We start from the raw sequence: 24,887 nt of genomic DNA on the forward strand, positions 1-24,887 counted from the left end.
TTTCAGTTTAACACCGTTACTCCTCATCCTATCACTACGTGCCCTTGTAACCCCTCTCAGTCGGACGTCAGTAACAGTGACAGAGCTGTGCTCTGCTGCCTCAGCCGGGGGGACGGGGAGACCCCTCCCTCCCCACCATGCTTCCAGCTCTGAGTCGTTGCCAGGGAATGCCCGCCTTGACTAATCAGCGCTAAAAAATAAATCTGAACATTAAATGCACCACCTGCACGTAACAAGACCTACATTCACACTCCATCTTGGCTCTGACAATGCCCAGCTTCCAAAGCATGTAAAAAAAAACAATTCCAACTTTTCAATAATAAGTGACGTATCTGAAACTGCTCCACATGCTTTACTTCTGCTTTCAAAGCCTTTTTTTTTTCCTTCTTTTTTAAAGGGGCTTCATCATACGAGCAGTGTGCTTTTATGAAATGCTAGCTTCGCTTTCAAGTGCCATCATTTTCAATCCGATGACTTTTTGCACTCCACAAGACGATTCTGCTTCGAGTTCAAATAAGTTACATGAAGTTACCATTAAATGCAATTAAATCGAGCTTCAAAGTTGGCAAAACCAGCCCTTGCACATTATAGCTGTCCACTAGGATGAGTTCAAAGACTTAATCCCGTTAGCCTGATAGCTTTTCCTCCTGTTAATTTTACACTCGCTCACCTACAAGCCACTAAGGCAAAAACGCAGATTTTTGCGCAGTGTATTTTACAGGTTGATGGATTTTTGTCAGCAAGTCTCTAGGAGACAGCGTGCAAATGAATTAGGGATCAAACAGAAGTATACGTGCCCTGATAGGCGCCCTCCCATTTTTAAGAAAGTGAGTGTTTTTGGTCACCGGGCGCATGTTTTGCCAGGAGGCCCCGCTGGGCGCAGGCAGATCGATGCCAGGAATTCGGTGAAGCCGGGGTCACGCTGTCAGGGCTCCAGAGAAACGCAGTGACTAAAGCATCCGAGCAGAATCCAGCCGGGGAATTGAATGACTGCCATTACAACACCGGGGCATCTGGCCTTCTGCAGATCTGTTTTGCTGCATTTCTGTTCTCATGAAGAATACAGAAATAAAATACTTACCTAGTTCTCCTCGAAGGTTAACTAGTTCTTGAGATAACTCTTTCCGGTGTTTCAGCGCTTCCTCCCTCTGCAGAGAGAAAAACAAACAAACACACACAAACATTTGGTTACTAGTGATCCGAGCAGGGCACCTTCCAATAATTAACTTACATGTGTTCTGTAGGAAAACAAGAGGCAGAAGCAAGAAGCCAAGATATGAATCATGTAGGATAACAGTTCTGCTGTTACAAAATACACAGATGTTCTTCTGTTGTTAAGGAAGTTGTACTTTAAAACAAAGAACATTTTTTTTCCAGGATAACACTGCAATTGAAATCCTAGTTTGCAGCAATTAATTATATATTTTATGATGGGTGTAGCAACATAAGCCTCCAGAACAAATCAGCCGATAGCTGTCAAGGGCACAAAAGTGTGGTATATACATGAAAGAGGCAAGCATTAAATATTTATCTTAAGCTTACTCAAACACAAACCCGAAGACTTTGCTAAATCCTCAATCCTCCACGCAGGAAAGGCACAGCCCTGTACTAAGTTGAACACAACCCACCCCACCGCCCGCCGTTCTTAAAATTGAGAGAGAAGATGGTCCTTACACCAAGAGAACCGCAACCCATCTGTGCTCAGAAGGAGCAGAAGCGCCCACTTCCCAGCTCTGCCCAGGCGCTGGCCCCTCCGTCCCCAGCCCCGCACCCTGGGGACAGCCACGGCCGAGCCGCTCCGGGGCTCGGCGACCGTCACCTCGCACCCACGGCCACGGCACCGAGGGGACAAGGTCCAGGCTTCCCGCTGCCAAGGTGCTCCCGGCGAAAGAAATCCTAATTACCCTTGCTGCAGCACACTGAGAATAGAGGCAGAGTTTGCTGCTGGAGCAGCCCATCTTCCAGCTCCGGCGGCCCCCCCGGCGCTCATGGGTGACACGCAGGTGGTGGCAACCGCCAGCCAAGGCCGGGGTGGTCCGGTGGCGGCGGCCGAGCGGCAACGCTGGACCTTGCCTCTCCCCAGGTTATCCGACTTCCGCGCCGATGGCTCCCGACAGCGGCAGATACTGCGGCTTCTGCAATTGGCACAAGCAGCCAGCGATCGCTTAAAGCCACAGCCCTTCTTTTATCACAGGCCAGACCCAGACCTTAGACCCATCCGTCTCGCTCCCACGGCAGCCGGCACGGCCGAAGGCAGCGCTCCCCTTCTCCCCGGAAAACGGAGCTTATTTTTTAGCCAGGCGCTTGCTTTCACACTTAATTTGTTGATGCAAAAATAAGTCACGGGAGGCCTGAGCTGAATGGGAGAGACACAGATACGGCAGCTTGTGTTCCCAGCGTAGTTTTGCATCCTTTTGCTTCAGCCAGGACACAGAGAGGACAAAAAAAAAAAAAAAAAACAAAAAAACCCAAAAATACCACTTAGAATTTTTCCATTAGCTACTGCACGCCTGAGCACGGTCCATCGGTTCCCACGCTGGCAGGGCCACACCTGCACCTGGTTCTTCCCAGGGAAAACCTCACCTTTAGAGCCTGTTCTGCCTCCCCCCCCCCCCCCCCCCGATCACTAACACCAGCACTCGCTCACCGGGTCGCCTGCTTTAAGAGGTGGGGAATACTGACTGCATGCCTGCGGAACCAATAAAGCAGCAAAATGCTCCATTCTTAAGAAAAAATAAAATAGAGGGAATGAGCACCCAGAAACCAGTCGTGTATTGCGGTCTGACGCAAGACTCATCAAAATGAGTAATTTTTATGCTACGCACTCTCATCTGCTGCAAGTTACAGGGAATTATTCTGCAGCTGAAAAGGCAGGTTAGAAGAAAAGGCCAGCCCTTTCCTAGAAATATTGGTATTTTTGACCTTGGATGGGGAAAGCTGCCCCTTTTAAGCGCTACGTTTGAAGCGGTGTTACCAGTCATCGGGACACTGACACGCTGGGATTAAGTAGCCGCGTTGCAGTTTCACACTAAGCACTTAGAGGCTTTTTACGGTGAGGGTGGGCAGAGATCGAAGCCCACACCTCGTCCTCCACGGGAAATTCCCAGGAGATCAGAGCGCTCGGTTATTGAAGGACTCTCTTCCCTGCGGGGGGAGGAGATGAGTCAGCTCCCCACCACCCCCCCCACCCCAGCCCAGCACCGGTCCCCGTACGGACACAGGATGAAAACGTGATGCTGCAGCGAGTTGTGCGAGCTGCATCCCAGCGCTGAGGCACAACCGCCCAGTGGGTTTGCAGAGCCAGTTAAACGGCCAAAGCACTTTTATTTACGTGCTGCAGGATCCTGATGGGATTTTCCAAAGCTTTTCCAGTAACCTTACCCATTACTAAATTAGCAGACAAACTCAGGAGATTTTTTTTGTTGTTGGTTTGTTTGGGGTTTTGTTTTTGTTTTTGTTTTTAAATAATGTGTCCCCTCCCCTGGGTTTGCATATTTAGTCTTTATTCTAATTCTCAAAAAGTCATTTTTGAACCTGATTTCTTCCAGCCCACTCTGTCAGTAAAACATCTCAAATTCTGCCCCCTCAGCCTCCCGGCTGGCCCGCGCTGCTGACCCTTTGGAATGGCTAACATTTTTGGTCGGTGTTCCCAGAAGGCCTGCTTCATCATCCACACATTTTGCATTTGTTTTTAGCTGCAGCAATTTGAGAAAAGGGCATTTGAGATCAGAATATACTAAGGACTGACAGAGGCTAGGACTAAAAAACCAAAATAAAATAGAATAACACTGCCTTACTATTTTTTTTTTTTTTTAAATGTTTATTGCTTTCTGCTGCTCTAAAGCCCTTTTCCTTTTTACCGGTGCTGTTTAATCCCACGCCTCAACCTCCAGCTTGTCCATTCATAGTTTCACAACTCAAGAAATCCAGACAGAGGAGACTTGTATCACCACCTCCTGTTAAAGAATATATTCAGAAAAAGCCATCTATGGAGACTGCCAGCCTACAATCAGAGGAGTAAGTTGCTCGTAAGGTTAAGCGGCCACACGAAGCAGTCAGACCAACGAGCAGCTCATCGAGCCCACTTTTACCTAAGTTCTGAGAGAACCGAGGCTCCAGGTACAGCGGTCTCCCCAAGAAAACACGGAAGCTTCCAAGACCTGAAATCTAAGTGCAGTGAAATACCAAACACCGCTTGGATAAGCCAGTAAAGGCCACCTTCAGTATTGTATTTGAAGACAGGTAGGCACGTGCTTTGGGCTGGAATATCGAACAACCTTCTATTTTATGCTTCACAAGCTTCTTGTTGAAAAATCAGTATCAGATATTGAAAAAGCAGAACCAAGCGGGAACATACAGGATTGAGCAATTTTGCCAGATTTATCTGGATAAATAAACAAAGCCAGCGGAGATCATTCTCACTTGGTTGTCAAGGAGAGTATTCACACCAATTTAAAGCTGTTTCTGGCACAATATACGAGTTTATGCCAACATCACGAAGGATGACTGGGTATAACTATTTTTCTTATTTCCAAAGAATCACCTTAGGTGCACAAGAAATCCAGCTGAGCCAAAATGTTCCCCCTTACCATAAACACGGAAGCTGTAGGAAGGAACAAGAACAGAGATTGGGGATAAAAGCTTTGCCACAGGCAGTATCAGGGCGGTGCACCTCTGCTAGCGGATGCTATAAAAAAATAGCATAAAGAAGGAGACTTGGACATTTCTTGTCCTGTGAAAGATTAAAAATCCTTCCCATGTTCTGGAAATTTGACAAGCGAGTTGAGGGGGACGTGTGACCCATGGCAAGGACACTTGGGAAGGTGAGGTACCACCCCACCACAACCGGATGGAAAAAGAAGAGGTCCAAGGTAGGTCTCCAGCCAAGAGGCTGGAGAACAGCACAGTTTCAAGATGACAAAAATGACCAAGTCAGGAATGGAATAAGTGACAAAGTCTGCCATTCATGTTTGTGTTACGGGCAGTTGCACAGCCCAGTTACAGGCTTAACAGCATATTTCCGGGCAACGAGCTATTTTTTCGCTACAGCTTGAGATTCAAACAGACCAGCTTAGGATCATTTTAGATACAAATGAGGGTGAAGACTCACCAATGTCTGGAACAGTTTCCATCGCTCTGCTTTAAAAGCGGGAAGCTCAATGGAAGTCCACATTCCAGAATGCACAAAAAAGGTATTTATTCCAAGCACACAAGCAACCAACCTTCCTGGCTACATACCTATACCAAATCTTCACCTGAGAAAGACAGAAGATCCCTCCAAGAGCTCAGGTTATGAGCACTTCTCAAGCTGGAACGGGTGGGCATTCCTCAAGCATCCTACAACTCCTTCCGCAAATCCCAAATCCAGAAACATGCAGTTTTATGGCAAACTGGCAACTCTTTATCCCCTTCAGAGGATGCGCACGTAGCCGGAATAACCATTTCAGGTTTCCCAGCACAGTCCTGCTGCTGGCCAGTGAGGTGGCCCTGGTGTGGCAGCCCCATGCTCTGCCTGCGAGCCCAGGCTTCGAGAGCCACAGCAACTCTGCAAGTTTTTCCTCCATGTTAAGAGTTATAAGTCCTTCAACAGCTACTTGATGTAAAAGACAAAACCATGGCAGAAAGCAGGTTTCCAATATGCGTGTCCAAATAAGCTAACACCGCCCATCTGGTAGCAATTATCCACACATCACAGTTCACATTTTAAACAACCGCACTCCTTCTGGAAACAGAAACGCATTCTCTTTCGGAGTTGTACTGAAGAAAGAAGAATTCACAAGAACCAATACTGAAAATTTTCCATTTATATACCAAAATATGGAGGGGTTGTTTGGTTTTTTATTTCAAGCAGCTGTGTCACGCCAATGTCTATGTGATAAGCCACCGATCACAGCTGCCTAGTCCACCCCATGCAACGTACCAGCTCCTCCAGGAGCTCTGTGGCTTTTCAAACTTCTTAGCAAGCTCCCGTCATTTAGCAAAACCCTCTCACTCAATTTTGCATCCTCAGTTCATCTGTTTCCAGACCTTCCTTAAAATTGCACTCGTGTGAAGCCCTGTACCTTCTGTCCGTTATCAGGTTCCGAAGAAGCATTATGCATTGCCCAAACCAAAAACCGCAAAGCTCATTGCGAAGGAGCAGACACAACCCACTTCCAAATCCTGAAACATCCCAGGGAATTGGATTGTCGTGGGACTTCACCCATGACAAACATATAGAATCATAGACTGGTTTGGGTTGGAAGGGACCTTAAAGATCGAGGTCCAACCCCTCTGCCATTGGCAGGGACACCTCCCACCAGACCAGGTTGCTCAAAGCCCCATCCAGCCTGGCCTTGAACCCTCCAGGGATGGGGCATCCACAGCTTCTCTGAGCAACTTGTTCCAGTGTCTCACCACCCTCACAGGAAAGAATTTCTTCCCGAGATTTAATCTAAATCTCCCTTCTTTCAGTTTAAAGAGGTTCCCCCTTGTTCTGTCACTACACTCCCTGATAAAGAGTCCCTCCCCACCACCTCCTGCTGAGGACCACAGTGACCACACTGGACCGTTCCCCTCTTAATGCTGGGATGTGACCTGGTCCCTGCCCAGAGGAGGTGGAGCAAGGCCGAGAAGATGCTGGTACCAGACACTCGGACAGGCAGCAACTCTACCGGTCACAGGCAGAACGGGCTGGTGGAAATGTCTCCGAGCTGGAAAGCTATACATCAGCCTTCTAGATTTATCAGCACCACACTTTGATAACAAGTCATTCCAAGAGTCAAAACTTATAAGAGGAGAACACTAAGCGTTAAATATAAAAACATTACGATGCTTTTTTAAAAAGCATTTTATTAGACCTGACTAAATAAAACGTGTTCAGAGCACATAAAACAGAAATTCATCAGCGCAGCAAAGAACGGAAGCACTTAAATGTGTTTTACTGTCATACACAGGGCCAAATTAATTTTATTCTGGGAAAGGAAAGCCTGATTTTTGAAAGCCATTTGCTGTCAAACCACACGCACTTACTCCTAAGAATCAAACTTAGAGAGAAATACTGAGCACCTTAAAAACATAATAATAAATTATCGTTATTTGCAACTACTTCTATAACAAGTGTGCTTAGACCTTACAGGAGATGAACTTAGTTTGTATGGACGAATAGGGCATAATTTAAATGCTTTTTCATACTGGTACAGTCTCAGTTGTCAACAGATTTCAATATAGGATGAGTCTTTCTCATCCGAGGAGATATTCCTCTTATGGAAAAAGCATTAGAAATTGGAGCCTACTCCCTCCCTGTGCCGCACCAGCCATGAGAAGATGAGCATCACCACTGCCTGCGATGTAGAAACTGAGTCACATCTCTGCACTAACTCCAGTCACTCCTGTGTCACCAGCTCCAGCCTGGAGGTAGTTACGAAGGGGTAACAAAAAGGCCATTCACATCCACTTTGCAGTATGCCATTTGCTTTATGTTGGTCCTTATACTACAGTATTTCTGCCAGTCCCTGGTTCCTCCTTTGCTGACAACACCCAATCCTCCAAATAAATTTTCTAATTCAGCAATCTTCTAAATTAGCGATTTTAGAAATTAATTCTTTTTTTAAGCTCACCTGTCCCTCACCCCCACAAAAAACCCTTGAAATGTTATTTCTTTCACATCACTCAGATGCACAAGCCAGCTAAAGAAATAAGCCAAGGAAGTGGCACAACAAACCGGATTTACACCCTCTGCTCCATGTTTATTTTTGCAAGGAGCAGGAGACTATTACTGCAATAAAGTGAAAATGTCACCTCAAATCAATATACAGGACAATGACTACTTCCGAATTAGTCTTGGCCTTGTTAGTGTTATGCATTGCCTTCTTACCAAATGAAATAAAGCAATCAGTTTTCACCTTGACTTATTACTTCAAGCAGAATTCAATTAAGCCTCAGAATACACCACTTAACGTGATTAGCTGACACAGACTCGCTGTAACTTCTCATATTCTACTTCTCCCATTTGCCAGGTATGTTCATGGACAATCACATGTTTATTCCCTGACGTTTAGTGAGTGAATCAGGACAGCAGAGAACCAGCCGGACAGGATTCCTATGAGTCACTATCTATTTAACACGGATCGTACACTTGCGGGCTCTTTATGCTGTAACGAGCTTTACACGGGATCTCAGGCTCACCCGGGATCTTCGTTTTCCCATCTAGAAGCGATGCCCACCTTCGTGCAGTAGCTTCACAAAGTTAGGTCCAGACGCAGTAACACAGGCTATTGAACTTCACTTCTCTGTAACAGCCTGTTTTCTATTACCCAGGTTTTCTGAACTTCACTGGTCACACAGAATGACTCCTTCCTTCCCTGTAAAAATTCCCATCTCATAAAAAATAAGTCTACCCTACCTAAACACACACTTATTTCTCAGATTTTCTAAAGTTTTTGTCCCAGTTCATTTCACCTGAGCATGATACGGTCTCCATCAGGTACCACACAGCTTGGACAAGTTATAGTGCCACAACTTAAGTTCTCACGTCTATAAAATGATAATTATCTCTATAAAAGTTCATTGAAATGTTAGAATATGAGATCCTATGCTTGAGCACAATATTACAGTATTTTCTTTACATCATTGCATTTTTAAGGCTGATTAGAATTTAATCTGAAAAGGCAGCACAAAAGAGAGAAACAAAGCACAAAGATGTTTATCTCTTTCTTCCACTAACTGCTCCCTTTAATTTTGATTTTGTAATAGATACATCTACTGTGCTACTGTCATTAATTTGGCATCTTCTTTGGGGGGGGAGGTGGCGGGGGGAGAAGAAGAAATAACAAGGTAGTCATAAGAATTTCACTGAATTTCACTGAGTTTTTAGAGTTGGAAGGGACCATAAAGATCATCCAGTCCAACTCCCCTGCCGAAGCAGGATTGCCCAGAGCATGTCAGAGCATGTTACTCAGGACTGCAGCCAGGCGGGTCTTGAAAATCTCCAAAGAAGGGGACTCCACAACCTCCCTGGGCACCCTGTTCCAGGGCTCTGTCACCCTCACCGGAAAGAAGTTTCTTCTCATATTTGAGTGGAACCTCCCATGTTCCAGCTTGTGCCCGTTGCCCCTCGTCCTCTCTCTGGCAACCACTGAAAAGAGTCTGGCTCCCTCCTCCTTCAACCCACCCTTCAGATACTTATAAGCATTGATAAGGTCTCCCCTCAGCCTTCTCTTCTCCAGGCTAAAGAGTCCCAGCTCTCTCAGCCTGTCTTCATAAGGGAGATGCTCCAATCCTTGAATCATCCTCGTTGCCCTTCGCTGGACTCTTTCCAGTAGTTCCCTATCCCTCTTGAATTGGGGAGCCCAGAACTGGATGCAGTATTCCAGTTGTGGCCTCACCAGTGCAGAGTAGAGGGGGAGAATGACTTCCCTCGACCTACTGGCCACACTCTTCCCTATGCAGCCCAGGATTCCATTGGCCCTCATGGCCACAAGAGCACACTGCTTGCTCATTGTCATTTTGCTGTCTACCAGGACCCCCAGATCTTTCTCTTCAGAACTTGACTCCAGCAGGTCCACACCTAACCTGTAGTGGTGCCTAACATTCTTCTTCCCCAGGTGCAGGACCCTACACTTTTCCCTGTTGAACCTCATGAGGTTCTTCCTTGCCCAGCTCTCCAGCCTGTCCAGGTCTCGCTGGATGGCAGCACGGCCCTCCGGGGTTTCAGCCACCCCTCCCAGTTTGGTATCATCAGCAAACTTAGATTTGCTTCCTCAGATCAGCTTCCTCATGGAAAGCAACAGTGGTTGCCTGAAACACCAAGTCTCTTTCAGCCAAAGGTGTCTTCTCTCAAGATCCCTTTTGCTAGGGCTGGTCTCCCGACTCCCTCCAGCTGTAACCCATTCTGAATACCCAGACGTACCCAATAAATTGCTTAACTGAGGCATCTTTCCAAAGAGTTATTTCCACCAGAACCTAGTTTCACAGTAATTAATGGATTAAAATCTTTCTCTGGGTGTTCGAGCTCACAAATCTTCAACCTGTTGCCAAAAAGATTCTTGTCCAACAGCAACCGCGTGTTACTGGGACCTGGAGAATCACTGAAGCTTCCCTGCTTTCCAACAGCTACCTGTCAGGTACGACTGCTAGAGCCCAGGTTTGCTTTACTCGGGGGTGCTACTGTGTTATTACTCAACTACTCTCCTTTATGATCAGAAACTATTCAATTCCTCAAATTCCAGACACTATTCTTTTGTCTTCTGTTCTGATTTTTTTTTTTTAAATCTAAACCACAAAAATTATCTAAATTAAATATCCTTGTTCTATTTTGTAAGAAGAATATGTCTGTATTTTGGGAAGCCAGATTTAAAGAGCTGAATTACACTTTGGATGAAAATCCTAATGAGAACCGGCCAAGTTTGATGTTAGGTTCTAGAAAATCAAAACTATAAATTTAACTCAAAAGATAGCTTCTCTAAAGAATAGGCTGCCAATATATTTTGGATATATATGTCAAAAATATGACCCTTACCAAACTCTTCCTTTTACTATGAATGATTTTGGGTTTGGTGATGCTATGTGTAGTTCTGCTCCTTAAGCTAGACGTGCACTTCTCATTTGATAAAACATTTTCTGCTGAACTTCCACAAAGGCCAGGACAAATTTTTCTGATCCATGTGTCCGTGTATTCCAAGATGGAACATTTAAAGTGCTAAGAAGTTTCCAAGAAAACTAGTATCTCGACCCTTACAGTCATTTGCATGTCAGGAAATGCCAGTTATAGCAGCTCATATACTAATGGTTATTTTCTATTTCCACCTAGAAATACCGAAGCCTGTTTCAGCCACAGAATTTCTAGCACGTTACGTTGCTTCCCCTGTCACATGCACAATTAGTGGTACCCACATATTGTCGAGGCTCTATAGACTCTCAAATGGCATTTCCCCCCTGTGAAGGGAACTTCTTGAAGGTGTCACCACAGCCATGCCCAAATAAAAGTTTGAACTGTAAATCCCAGTCTTCCCGTAACCGTGCCGAGAGAAGCACAGCAGTGGAATTTAGCTTCTGTTCATCCCTGTAGCACCCTGTGCCACAGACACAAATCTGAAGCTCGTTTCTACAGCAGAATCTGTAGAGAGCTCTCAAAACACTTAGATTTACTTATTAAACTAGAAGAACAGAAATGAGTGTTTATAGGTAAACATTTTAACATCTAAAGTTTTTTTTAAACAGCCTGAATGTGGCAATTTCTGCATTAAAATGAGAGGATGAAAACGTAACATTTGTCAATTCACACTTTCCAGTCCCAAAGCTGATCAAGTCACTCTGACAATACATTGCCTTTTCACTCAAAAGCTAGTTCTCCCCTAAACAGTCAAAACCAGATTTAAAGCCAAGCTGGTACCGTGCTGCTCAGAGAAACGCCCTCCACCCCCAACACGCAAGAGTTTATACTTGGCAGCGAGTTAGAGGCCCAACCTCCCCAGCTCACGCCGGAGTCCCCACGGCCTCAGCCTCCTCAGCTGGTGATCTACTTTTGCAGGACATCATAAAAGCAACCAAAGTTTGGGATTTTTCTTTGGGATCTCCTACCCGCAGCTGTGGACCTCTCGGGCACACGTTCCCACCCCACCCCAGCACCGGTGGTTCTTCACTCCCAACCCTTCCCACAGCGCGGGACGTACCCATAACACTGTGGGTATGGACAGACCTATAAAACTAGACCCATAATCATGTTGTTTTTTTCGTTTTCCTTCCTGACTGGATGCCTGAACTGGCTCCTCAAGGCCAGGCGAGCACCAGCCTGGGCAGACAGGAGGGCAGGGCCGCAGGAGTGGCAGCCACGGCCTGACTTACCGCAGACATGGATAAACCACGTATTAAAAGCCTCTGTGAATGCCTCTGTTACAGAAGGGACGAGAAATAAATTCAAAATTTGACACGCGAAATGAATACCAAGGGAAGTGAAAAGACCAACTCAAATGCAGCGGTGTGAATTTCAGAGGTTAGTGCAGTAAAAGGTTAACGGAAGATGGCTTTCCTTGGCACTTCACGCACTTATTGTCACAGGCTGATTTCACCGTTTCCTCTGTACTGCCACTTGTCCTTTCTCCTTTCAACTTAAAAACAGGAAAATAGTTATGAAGTCACTGGAACTACCAGGGGAGCAGGGGTAGGGCAGTAGTCTAGAAAGACTAAACTTGCTTTTGTGATTAGCCCACAGTCTGACCCGAGTTTCTAGCACCGCTGGTGCACACACAGCTGTCTGACAACAGGAAAACTCAGTACAGCGGGGTGTTCTCGCCAGCCTCACCGTTCACTGCCATCAAGCATTGTGGATCATAGAAGTTGAGTTAGAGTTGGGAGGGAACTTGATCATCTAGTTCCATCCCGCCTGCCGTAGGCAGGGACACTTCCCACCAGACCAGGTTGCTCAAAGCCCCATCCAGCCTGGCCTTGAACACCTCCAGGGATGGGGCAGCCACAGCTTCTCTGGGCAACCTGTTCCTGGATGCCAAGAGGGTTTCCATCTGGCATTAATCCAGCGCAACAGTTGCTCCCACCAGGTAGAAATTGGCTTCCTAGGATTTTTAAATTCAGAAAACTCTTGGTAAAGGCAGTTACAAGCACAGAAATTCCCTGTACGAACCCCGACAGCTCAAGCGTGAAGGTATTATCAGAGCCAGATATTAATATTGACAGCTCCGAGATAACGCTCGCAACAAACAGGTTTGAGCTCAGGCAAGAGTTTTGCGAGAGATTCCTGCCAGGCTAGAAACAGCACAGCAGCATTGCTCAATCTCCTTTAACCCTTCCACCGCAGCCTCTCGACTCCACGCCACGTGGGCCCGCTGCGTTTCGGACAGAAGTCATCGCCAGCGAGCCCTGGTCTCGTTCTCGGCTCTCCCATTTCAAACCAGCTCGCAAGAAGCAACTTTAAGCATTTGTGCAGATATGCACTGGGACCTCTCGAGGGAAAAAAGATAAGATAAAAACATTTAAAAAGGGAAAGCAAACCAAAAGCAACCCAACAGCTGAATCACCTCCCAGTAACTCCAGCTTTGCCAGACTGCAGGAGAGGCTGGGGCTGGGCTCCAAGCGACCCAAGGGCTCGCTCCAGTTCTTGGTCTCCATTTGGCCTGGCAGCTTGTCCTCAACCCCATCTCACCATCGTGTTGGCTCTGCCCACACATTAGGACAGTTCACATCGCTGATGGGGCAGAGAAATGCCCTCTCTCCAGCTGGGTGAGCTTTCTGGTAGCTGGAAGCTGAACCAGCCTCCTGTGGAGAGACCATCACCAGGACCTTCCTCTCGTTACAGCAAGCTGTTCCATCAGCTTACGCTGCATCGTGTCACTTCACACTCGCTCTGCTGTGAGGAATGGAAGCTTTGTTCTTCATGTCATCAGCTAAGCACTATTTATCTTATTATTATTTTTTAATTAGAAAAGCTGAAGCTGCTTTCAGTTGACTCTGTAGTAGTTAAGCCCCTGCCTTTTGAGCTAAAGCCTAACTTCAAGTTTCTCCCCAAGATGACCCAAAGAGTTTGAAAACTAAGTCAAAGGGGTCCCCAAGAGACACTTCAGAAAAATAAACCTATGGCCAGTTGAGATTAAAGTTAGCTATAACAGACTCCATACCTCACCAGAATGTAAAAAACCCCAAACCAAAGAACAAAACCAAAACAAACCACAAAACCAAAACAACTCCTCACAGTGTTCCCTAAACCACAGAAATCCTATAGGATGTTTCCCCCAGCAAACTACCAGGATCTGAGTGTTCCTCACACCACCATGGTCCTTCTCACCCCTATGGTAACTACACAAGAACTCTTCAGCAAGTGTTGTATTATCCTGGGAAAGGACAGAACAACCTCAATACCTATAACTGTTACGAAACTACGTCAATATGCCATATTTAGCCCAAGTATCACGTGCTTAGAGTTAACTCTCCAAGATTACCAATTTTATACAATTTGATTGAAATAAAATTTCTTTTTTCTTCCCATCTACAAAAGAATAGTGAAGAAGAAGAAGGAGCAAAATTCCTAGTGTCTTCCATGCAGTTCTCTTCCCTCTAACACCTTTTTTTTTTTAATAACTATTTCCATTATTCTAAAAACAAAACAAGCAAAAAAAAAATCATATTTAGACTAAACGACCTGTAACACAGCCTGGAAGAAGCAAATAGGTATAAAAGGCTTCTCATTAAATATGACGTTGATAAAGTATTCCTGAATTTTAAAAAGTTGCAATACAAAACATTTGAGAGAAGCATCTTGGCCAAGACAATTATAAAAGTTACCAAAAAATCAAGGTGCTTATTATACAGTAATTAGAAGATTGCACAGAAGTTTAGCAGTAAGAATTTCACATATAAATTTCACAATTTCACACTAGATGACAGGCATTCAGAAATCCCGTATCAAATTGCTTTGAAGATCTCAAAGCAGTTCCTTAGCAGAGAAAGGTGTTCCAATCAAGAGTTTAAAAAACCCCAACCAAAGCAAACCCACAAAACTGGCTCAGAGCCACTGCTCTTACGGAGATGAGCCAGGCTTGGACTTAAATGCAGTATTTTTAGATGAAATGAGAGTGAGCAGATATTATCCCACAAGAAGAGAACATTACGTTTCTGGCAGCACACCGAGACACCTCAGTGCTTTTTTTGTATACCGGACTATAAAATCACCGCATACCAGAACAGCTGAAATATGTTCCAAGATTGGTATCAATTTTGAGTTATAAATGCAAGAGAAACTGCTATTAAAGACTGCATCAACACTTGCAGCGTAAGTCCAAAACTGTTATAATCTCCTCGACTTCAGATTTTTCTTCTCTCCGATGTTTTCAAAGCAGCCCCAAAGTTTCTAGTGTAATATCAAACTGATTAGGTCATCACATATGTCAAATGGACCAGGAAAGACAAGCGTTAAAAGACACCGGGTTAATTCCACTCTAAATTCCAGATGGATTTCTAAATATATTTTTAAATGAAATGTTGCTAATTTTAAGTCACCACCAATAATGCAGGATTCAATAAATACAACCGTTACAACTCATACTTTATTCTGAATAGCTCAAAACCGTATCTACCCCCTCTATACTCTTCTGTCCAATGTCAGATAACAAGGCAAGGTCGCACAGATTATCTGTTGGAACTAATCTTTCCTACAAGGGCAGAGCTTGAAGTATATACTTGGAAAACTACTCAACCCTGAAGGGCCCTTTGACTACAAACGTTTAAAAACTTCTCTTCTAAAAAGGATGGGAAGCTGCAAAGAGGCCGTAAAACTCAGTATCAGGGTTTTTAGTTGTTCCCATCCAACTGATGCCCGGAGCAGGTTTGCTGCTACCTCCCCAGGAAACCAGATATCATCGTAACGGAAACACAGATGTTATGTACCAGTATATTAATATTTCAAGAAGCCCTTGCTGAGAAGATTTCAACAAATTGAAGTCAAAATTGATCAGCTGTGAGTTTTTACCTCGGACTGCAGGTGCTGGATCACAACCGTTAACGCTTCGAACTTCTGGTTACTGCACGTCAGGAACTTCTTCAGCTGCAGGATGATTCCACTTTGGGCCTCACATTTTGTTTTGTACTGTGTCAGCTCGGCCGGTTTTGTGCCAGGCGAATGTGCGTCTGTCAGGGCTTGGGCCTGAATGCACGAGCTCTTGGGACTCCGCTGCTTGCCCTTGTCAACTGAAAGAACAAGAACAACAATTAATCAACGTGCACTTTGAAGTCTTTAAAAGACAGATGCAAAAGAAAGTAGTTAAACATCCTTATAAACGCTTCCTGAAACACTAACTAGGAGAAAGTTCTTTCAGTAGCTCTGCAGAGAAGACCCTCTCCTCTGCCAGGAGGAGCATTTCGCACTTCATCCTCACCTTCGTGTCTTCTGTGGCTTACTTTCCAGCATACTCTTCACACCATGCTTTAAATAAACATTTTCATAACATGCAAGATGTCTCTTATCCTACCTGGTAACTAATTTCTAACATAAGAGTTGTTATCCAGTTTGCAACATGGATTTCATATTTCCTGCGCTCTAAAGCAGCGCTGAACACAAACCCATTTTCCCCGTGTTTACTTGGTCTTTTCCTTCCTTTCGAAACTTTCATTGCAAACCCCCCCCCTCTCTGCAGCTCAGATTTCAGCTTTATAAACTAGAGGTCTTGCAGCATTTCTAAGTGTCAGCAATTTCAGTCACAAGGATGAGACTTATAAAAAAAAAAATGCTCCAAAATTTAATATATTTCCACTGTTCACGGTCCAAGAATTACATCGTTGATTTAATATTCCCAGTTATGTTGCAACCTCAGTCCCTTCACAGTACACAATCACCTCCTGTCAGAGGAAACCACGTTACGCATCCGCAGCGCTTGACTCGTAAATGCCGCGGAGGTTACGGGCGTCTCCGCTGCCTTCGGAGTGGAAAAGGAGCCCCAGCAGATAGGGCCAGTCTTCCCCGTTTGATCCCACGGGGAGCGAGCAAACGCTTTTGCAATAAAAGGGCTGGTGCGATACACAAACATCCCGTGGCAATTTAATGAAGACATCGGAGCGGATTGCTTTGTACAGTTTCAACTTAACAAGATTTCTTCAAGATAAAGCAAAAAAAAAAAAAATAAAAAAATCAAACCTGAGAGGTGAGATTTGGAGAAAAGTAGGAACATACAATAAAATGCAGGGGATTAAACTAACCAACTAGAAGCAGCTGCTTATGAAGCAGCTCAGAAGTAGCTTTCTGAAGCCCAACCACCTGGTTTGCAGGTTATCAAGTGATTCTGGAATAGTCCCAGAGGTGTCAAGTTCAATCACACAACTGGGGACAGTATTAATAACAAGCTTTGACTCTCAGGTAGTGTTACTCTGACTGACACATCAGCTATTGCGGTAACACATCAGTCTTTCACAGCCTTCGCTTGTTTCCAAAGCATTTAAAAACAACTTCCCTGTTCAAAATACCCATGTCTTCTGTGCCTCTCTGACTGACCCAGGTACAAAGTGCCTCCCGAGCCTAATAATTTTCCAAATAAATCCTCTCTAAGCAAGATTTTTCTGTCATCCCTCACAGTTAAGAGAGCTGTCAGCGTAGCACGTTGAGATGCTCCTGTGTTCTAGGAGATGTCAGTACACTGCTGCTCAGAGATGCTGACTGTTCAAGGGTATATTTTTAATTAGAAACATACTGTCTTGCAGTTTAATAGTGGAGCTATTAAAAGCTATATGAACATGATAAGCCAAATCAAAATACAAACCTGTAAGGGAAAAAAGATCAAGCTTGGCTGCCAGTTCCAGTTCGCTTATTTTTACCACCGTTTTAACTAATGTGACCACTTCTTTTCTCACAGTGCGGACACAATGATGCCCTTTGAGTAGACCTCTCTAAACGAATGACAGTTCACATTTTGAGAGCAACCATGTCAGATTCCAGCAGACTTGCTTAGGAAAATACTGGTTACTTTCTGAAGCTCCTTCAAAAATCACAAGAGATGATAATCGGGGAAGAGAGGGGAAGAAAAAAGAGCAGGGACTGGGGAATAAACACATACAGTCAGTCCTTCCCTGCCCTCCTGGCTCACATACTCCTGCTCTCTCACATATTCCACCTCCCTTCCTGAATGCTCCACTTACAATAAATAGAGAACTAGAGCACTCTTCTCGATTTAAGGCCACTGGGTAAAGTCACTGATACAGATGCTAATGTCATCATTTAATTAACTATATGAAATGACTTCTACCTCCACTTGCAGGACCCTGAGAGAGCTGCGTTAAATCTGAACAAATGTTTGCAGGAAAGTTTTATTCTGGAAAAAAAAATTACATCACATACTGTTACCTAATGATACCTAATGAAGTTATTTCATTTAAATACAGTGACGGAGCAGCTAACCACAAATGACACAACATTCCAGGTACCCACTGTTTCCAGAGCTCAGCCAGCCTGACACCATTGCTTTTATCGTGGCACCCAAAATACCACATCTTTTCCTAGAAGCTCATTCAAACATCCAACCGACCCAACACTGGATACTACACTGAAACAAGCTGAACAAAACCCACGCACTGGAGAAATTCAGTGACATTCCTGTTGGCAATTTTAGCACAGGTCTCCGATATCCACAGCCACTTCAAATGTTGAAAAGCATTTCTCTGCTAGCGTGAACCCTCCGTGGCACGAGCTGCCTCTACAGATTAACACCAGTGACACTCCGGTGCTTATTTATGGCCTACGTACCTCTGGGCAATGACAGATTGTTTCCAGATTTGTACAGCGGGCAGGCTGCGACGGCAAAACAAAAGCCATGCTTTCATTAAAACAAGAGCATCATGAGTCTAATTACTGATGGGCTCTACGTTGAAGAGAGTATTGGTTACCAGCCCAAGTCCTCCTCACTTTGGCTTTTTTACTTGCACCCCCCACAGTCATGGCTTGTAAAGCAGAACAATTCCCACCCTTCAGTTCTGGACTCTTCTCCAACAGGCTCAAAACCACCGTACCCAATCTACTTGAAATGCTCAGTTTCTCAAGACTAGAAATCAGATTCTCAAGTACCACGCGTAGCGCAGTAGCCAGACAGACACACCATCATCTAAAGTCCTATCCTTCTTCAGAGCAATAAAAAATTAAAAATAAATTAGCAGTGATTTGGCAAAGACTAAGCCTTTTGATCGCTGAATCATTCACAGAAGATTCGATATTCTTGGTGGCAAAACCAATACCCCATGACCTTGGAAACGCTCCAAAAATCCTCCCACTCCCTCTACAGTCACTACACACGTGACAGCAGCCAACTCCAGTTCTTTGGGGAGAACACTGGACCCATCCCAGGCTTTTCCGTAAAACAAACTGTTTCCCATAAATCACTTCTCTAGTTAACGGAGAGTTAATAGGCGTTCAAAAGCAAGAACTACACAACTTTCTGTACAGCAGGGCGTGTTCCATAAAGTTATGTTTAAGTGCTGGGGTATTGCCCAGTACTTGACATTGTACTTGGCCGGATATCTCAGAACTTGCTGGTGCCACTGGTTTGCTGAACCTCTCTATCTTGTGCACTGCTGCAGGATTACCAGATGAATCATCTATCACCCGCTTTTTGCCTTGCAGAGCCAAATCAAAGCCTTCCTTTGCTTGTCATGTACAAGGAAGGTCTGTGTAGGAACGTCTATGCTAGCGAGAAATTAATTTTCTTTAAGCAAGAGATTCAATTCCTAAGAAATATTACATTTCTTAAAAGCATTCCAAATAGCTTAAACAAATTACTTGACAAGTGCAAGTAGGAACAACCTCACTTCTCTCCCCACACCTTTGCAGTCACCATTCTCTTACCCCTAAGCACCTTCTTTTCACATTCCTCATCCAAACTGTTAGCTTCCACAGGTCTCTCAAAACCCGTGTGTGTCTTGTGTAAGCATTTTTCAAAGAAAAAGCCTTGCTCAACATTTTCTCTTGTAGGAAGATGCAGGCTGGTAAAAACTCTCTGCCTCTCCTCCATTTTCTGGAAAGCCTTGTCTACACACGTTAAATTGGTGCTCACTTCTTTGATCAGCAAGACCAGATCGGCCTGAGTATTTAATCGAGCTTCCATTTCTTCTCTTACTCGCTGGATTTCCTCAAGCACAGTCCTTATATCCAAGTGACTGGACTTCACCTCCTCTTTGAGATCTTCTTTCACCTGCTGCTGGCTCCTCTGCAGCGCTAACACTGTTCTGATTTCCTTCTGAGATGTTTCCACGTCATGCTTTAGCTCCTTCTGTCCAGCCTGCATGGCCTCCTGGCTGGCTTTGAGTTCTGCCAACAGAGCAGCGAGGCACTCCATCCCGATCCCACGGGAGTCACAGCACCTCTTCCTGCGTCACAGCTTCCAAGCTGTCAGGGACATTTGTCAGGTGGGTAAGAGTCTCATACGAGGCAAGGCGAAGGCACTAAATAAAATTCTTCAATAAGCAGGCCTGGAGAGCCAGAGCTCCTTCTCAGGGCTCAACCAGAGCACTAATCAGTTTAACTGGCAGATTATGCCACACCTGAATTCTTTAAAATCTTTTGCTGACATCACTGTAGGTGGGACGTCACCACGAAAGCCACTCCCAGCAGTCACTTGATCTGTGCATCAATCAAAGAATGCCTGGGCATCAGGAACCGGGTTTGTTGCGAGGCAGCCAAAGGCTCTGCGGGAACACGGTGGCCCTTCCTGCCTTTCCAACACGCAGAGGCTCAGAAGGAGCCCCAGTTGCCTGCAGGAGCTGAAAGCCAAACACTTCAACAGCGCCTCGTTATTCAACGAGGTGATTACGCACCTGTCCTTCTGCTAATGTTTGCAGCCAGGGCTCAGGAGTACACAGGGGTGAGCACCTTGGACGTTGGCCTGCTCCCACTGAGTGCCCTCTCCTCATTCCCACGGTGAGCAATGCTCTGCTCGCAGTCTTTGGACAAACCCAGATCCTGAGGAAGCCCTTCTAGTCCACAAACAACAAGCAGTTACCAGAGCAATACGGGAAAACTGACTAATCAGCTATTTTTGGCAGGTTAAGGAGGCTAAACCTTTTATTGTCCAAGTCCGAGTGTGAACTTTTCTCCATAAAAGCTGAGGCTTCTTACTTTTTTAAGCACAGAACTCACCATAGATCTCGGCTCCATGTAGAAACAGGTAGATTAATGACACCAGGCTGTTAGCTGTTGTGTTACACAGCTATTTAATTACCCAGTCAACGGACACAGTTTGGAAAAAGCAACCAACACAATGTAGATCTTCGTCTGCAGAAGGCGCCAGCCTCTGCCTTCAAAGAGGTGAGCTGGCATTCAGCACAACACCCGGCATATTCAGAGCGGGACTCGGAGCAGCGCACAACCTGGAGCTCAGGAGAGCTTTGGCACCACACCTTTGGTCCTGTCACAGCTCCAGGATGGTTGTGGAGACAGTGATGATCCCACAGTAACCTCAGAGCGGAGGACCTGTGCTACCCAGCCAAACCCACAGTAATCCCCGTCAGCACCGTTTTGGGCTGGACGTGTTACAGAGAGTGCCAACAGTCCATGCATGCACAGGCGCAGGATTTCCATCTCACCACAGTGCTACTGGCCAGAGAACCAATCTGGGGAGTCCTGCTTGCAATGAAATTTTACTGCTCGCTTTCCAGTTCACCTCCTACACTAGTCCAGGCATACTCGCGGGACCAGGAAGGTATCAGAGACACGTCCTCCTCACAGAGCACCTCACGGTTTGCAGGCATCCCCCGACTGTCCTGCTGTCGCAGTGGTACCACAGCCACTGGTGGACACAACGATGATGATGGAGCTTTTTTCCAAGACACTGTATCACCTCCCAGACAGTCAGACATGGGCTTTCTGATGGAACTTCCCCAGCACAGCTACAGGCCCCAGGTGCAGTTTCTTCCCCCATTTCTAGCTGGACAGCTATCCTGAGAGCTCCTGAGCATTATTAGTCACATACAGTCACCACTAAGGACCAGCACATGAAACAGGCTGCAGAAGCACAATGCGAAGTTTGAATCAGAGTAATACCTTTGACAAAAAAAATGTAGGTAGGTGAAGAAAGCCAGGTATGAGCAACCACAGTATTGCTGCATCCCTAGAGCAACACCGGCAGTAATTCAGCTCACTGTGACACAGCATTCCAACCTTCACCACGCCTTAGTGCTTCCCAAAAATCCCACGAACGGAGATGAAGGAGTTGCAAAGACCTTGTCAGATATTTCCTGGCAGCAAATGAGAATCCAGCAGAATTGATTTCCACTGGTTCAGGTATGATACAGGTAGAGAATAGGTCTCTCTGTCAGAGGGAGGGTATTCTCCAGGCTCATCCATGTAACCACCCAAGATCTAACTCTCCCTGACAGCCCAAAGGCTGCAGGCTCCTTTCTACATGTGTGCGCACCCAATCCCAAGTGCTCTCTGCTATAATACACCGCAGAAAAAAGCTCTCCTTGAAAATCAGTCTCTTGCTCTATATGGAAACATTCATTCCATCCATAATGCAGTCGATGTGTTTGAGTGAGGAATGTACCAAACTTAGAGGTCTGATCACTAAGAACTCTGGGGATTTCTAAAGATCGCCTTCTTCACACAGCTTCCAGGCAGGTTGCTTTTCTCCACTCTTTTTTGATGATGCTCTTCAAAAACTTATCTAAAATTCAATGCACAAGTAGATACTACAAAGCAAACCGAAATCTACAGAGGTTGCTGGTACTTTGAATTTTACAACCTCTCTGAGAAAAGCACCACGCATAGTTGTGAAGTCAACACAAACACACTAGACAACAGTAACAGCTATCATTTACAGTGTTAGGTAATACAGCGCAACTGAAATATTAAACAAAAGAGTTTACACAAAGCTTACAGTGAACCATGCAAAAAAATCCACTACTTTGACCTTCAGGGTGGTTTCACGTTCTGTACAGCTGACCAGTTTGTACAACTAGGATTGGGGTGAGACTTAAAACAGCAACCAGATATTTTCACTTCCCAAACGTGAAAGAGGAAGCATCTAGTCGCCTCTATATACTGACTTTTCCCTTTTTCAAGAAGTCTGGTTTACACCTAATTATAATTGGTAACTGAGTGCACTCCCCCACTGCAAAAAAGACACCCAAACCCAAAAACAAAAATCCCACCCTTGGACTTCTTGGCATTAGGCTGGCAAAGAGTTTGAGAACTAACGAGAAAGACCAAATTAAAAAACGAAAAAAGGGAGTAAGGACTAGAGAGGGCTACAGAAAGAGTACTTGCTACATGTAATAGGAGGGAACACTTGGACAAGAATATATCCTTGAAAACTGGGTATATATCCATATTTATATACATTTACAACCAAAATACTGAAATACAGGTAAGGAAATGCTGCCAACACATCCCAGAGCACACACTGAACTGGGTTACGGAAAGCATTACAAAACGTGTCTCCTGTACAATATTAACATCCACGAAGCACTTCTAGCTAACTGTGTTCAGTGGAGTTTTGAGCTGGATCAAATTTCTCCAAATACGCTGACAAACACTAAAGTAAACTTGAAGGTCCACCTGTTTTTATTATTTCTGAAGAACGCAGACCTACACTGCTGACCTCCACTCTAGATGCTTTATCTTTTCCTCCTGTGAGCGAGCTACTCCCACCGGCGCAGTACTGCATAACCCACGGATCTCATTCCAGGGCTTTTCCCTTCAAGGAGCTATCAAATCTCAGTCTCACATCTGAACCAGCCCATCAACTTCACCTTTTATATTTATCTTTACACAGCTAGTTCTGAAGCTTCAAAAAAAAATAAATCTCTACAATTCTCCCTCTACCTAACCCCCCGCCGCAATGCGTACAAGCTATTCGAGCAATGCAACAGAAAAGACCGATCAACCATTTCATCTCACGGCTTTGATTTTAAAGTTTGCCTTGTGACAAGCTACGGCACTTCAGGAAGGAGACTTGAGAACTTCCATACAAATAAGGAAGCCACTGGGTTGAATCTGCAGCAGTACATTCATTATCTTTGAGAGGACCTGGAAATCTGGCTAGCTGTAAATTACCACCCTAAATTCTTTCAAAACTCCTGCTCTGGGCTATGAACCCAGGAAGCAGTTTCAGGCAAATATACAGGGAAAGCAGTCACAAAACTAAATTAACGGTGTCTACGGAGGCCCTTACAGGCTATACTTGGATGGAAGCCTTCCAACCCCCCCAGCCGCTCCACAGCTTGGTCAACCGTAATTTTCACCTGCATCCAGCTTCACATCCCGCTGTGACTCTCGGAGTACAGGCTGGTGACTGTACAAACACAGACTCCTGAAGAAGTGATGTTCTGATCCTACCCTCTGCCCCAGGCCTGTCTGTATAAGCCGGCAAAGACAGCCCCAACTTGCCCAACACACATCAAGCACATCAGTCATAAGCCAGTTCCAGTCCATAGGAAAGTGACTTCATTTTTCAGAATTGTGCCTGAATAATTTGCCCAACTGAAATGCCAAAGAAGACTCCATACCTCAGAAACTCTTCTAGCTATACTTATTCAGATGGTCTTGCCTCAAGAAGCTGGGGGAAGAGAAACAGCACTTCTCATCTTGCATCTCCTCCCTACATCAACACAGCCTGAAGCCCAAGACAACAACTAAATGCTCCAGATACTAGAGCGGAACCACAGCTCTCCCATCCCTTTACTCTCAGAATAGTCTGGGTTGGAAGGGACCTTGAAAGGTCAGCTAGTCCAACCCCCCTGCAATGAGCAGGGACATCTTCAACCAGATCAGGTTGCTCAAAGCCCCGTCCAACCTGACCTTGAATGTTTCCAGGGATAGGGCATCTACCACCTCTCTGGGCAACCTGGGCCAGTGTCTCACCACCCTCAGTGTAAAACACTTCTTCCTTACATCTAGTCTAAATCTTCCCTCTTTTAGTTTAAAGCCATTACCCCTTATCCTATTGCAACAGGCCCTGCTAAAAAGTTTGTCCCCATCTTTCTCATGAGCCCCCTTTAGGTACTGGAAGGGGCTATAAGGTCTCCCTGGAGCCTTCTCTTCTCCAGGCTGAACCACCCCAACTCTCTCATTCTGTCCTCACAGCAGAGGTGCTCCAGCCCTCTGAGCATCTCCATGGCCCTCCTCCAACAGGTCCGTATCACCTTCTTGAGTTTCCCTTCTTTAGGGTCAGCCACTAGCCCATGTTCAGGAACATCAGCTTATTTTAGCTGTCATCAAATTCTTTTCAACTTGTCCTGAACAAAAGAATCAGTAACCATCACAGAGGCTTTTAAAAGGGTTGCAGGAACTAAACAAAATTTTAACTGCAGGCAGGTAAAGCCTGACCTAGATGCTTAAACTGACTCAGCAGGATTAAAACACACACAGCAGAAATCCCTCTGCCTCTCTTTGCGGGGGTACAAAAGTTTTTCAGCATATTTTCCCTTAA

General features: G+C 45.2%; 1 protein-coding gene across 5 annotated transcripts in view; it reads right to left on the bottom strand.

Annotated features, from left to right (window-relative positions):
* MTUS1 (microtubule associated scaffold protein 1) overlaps positions 1-24,887 on the bottom strand; it is a 94,413-nt gene that overhangs the window by 17,247 nt on the left and 52,279 nt on the right. For 4 of the 5 annotated variants that reach the window (XM_074155326.1, XM_074155327.1, XM_074155325.1 and 1 more), the window contains 2 exons: positions 15,455-15,672; positions 1,082-1,148 (listed from right to left, as the gene is read on the bottom strand). In XM_074155326.1, coding sequence (XP_074011427.1) covers positions 1,082-1,148; positions 15,455-15,672 — 285 coding nt within the window. Of the gene's footprint in view, positions 1-1,081; positions 1,149-1,904; positions 2,100-15,454; positions 15,673-24,887 lie in introns of those variants that run through there. The other variant, XM_074155330.1, reaches the window with a different exon arrangement.

Source organism: Numenius arquata, chromosome 10, assembly GCF_964106895.1.
Source record: "Numenius arquata chromosome 10, bNumArq3.hap1.1, whole genome shotgun sequence".
Taxonomy (NCBI): domain Eukaryota; kingdom Metazoa; phylum Chordata; class Aves; order Charadriiformes; family Scolopacidae; genus Numenius; species Numenius arquata.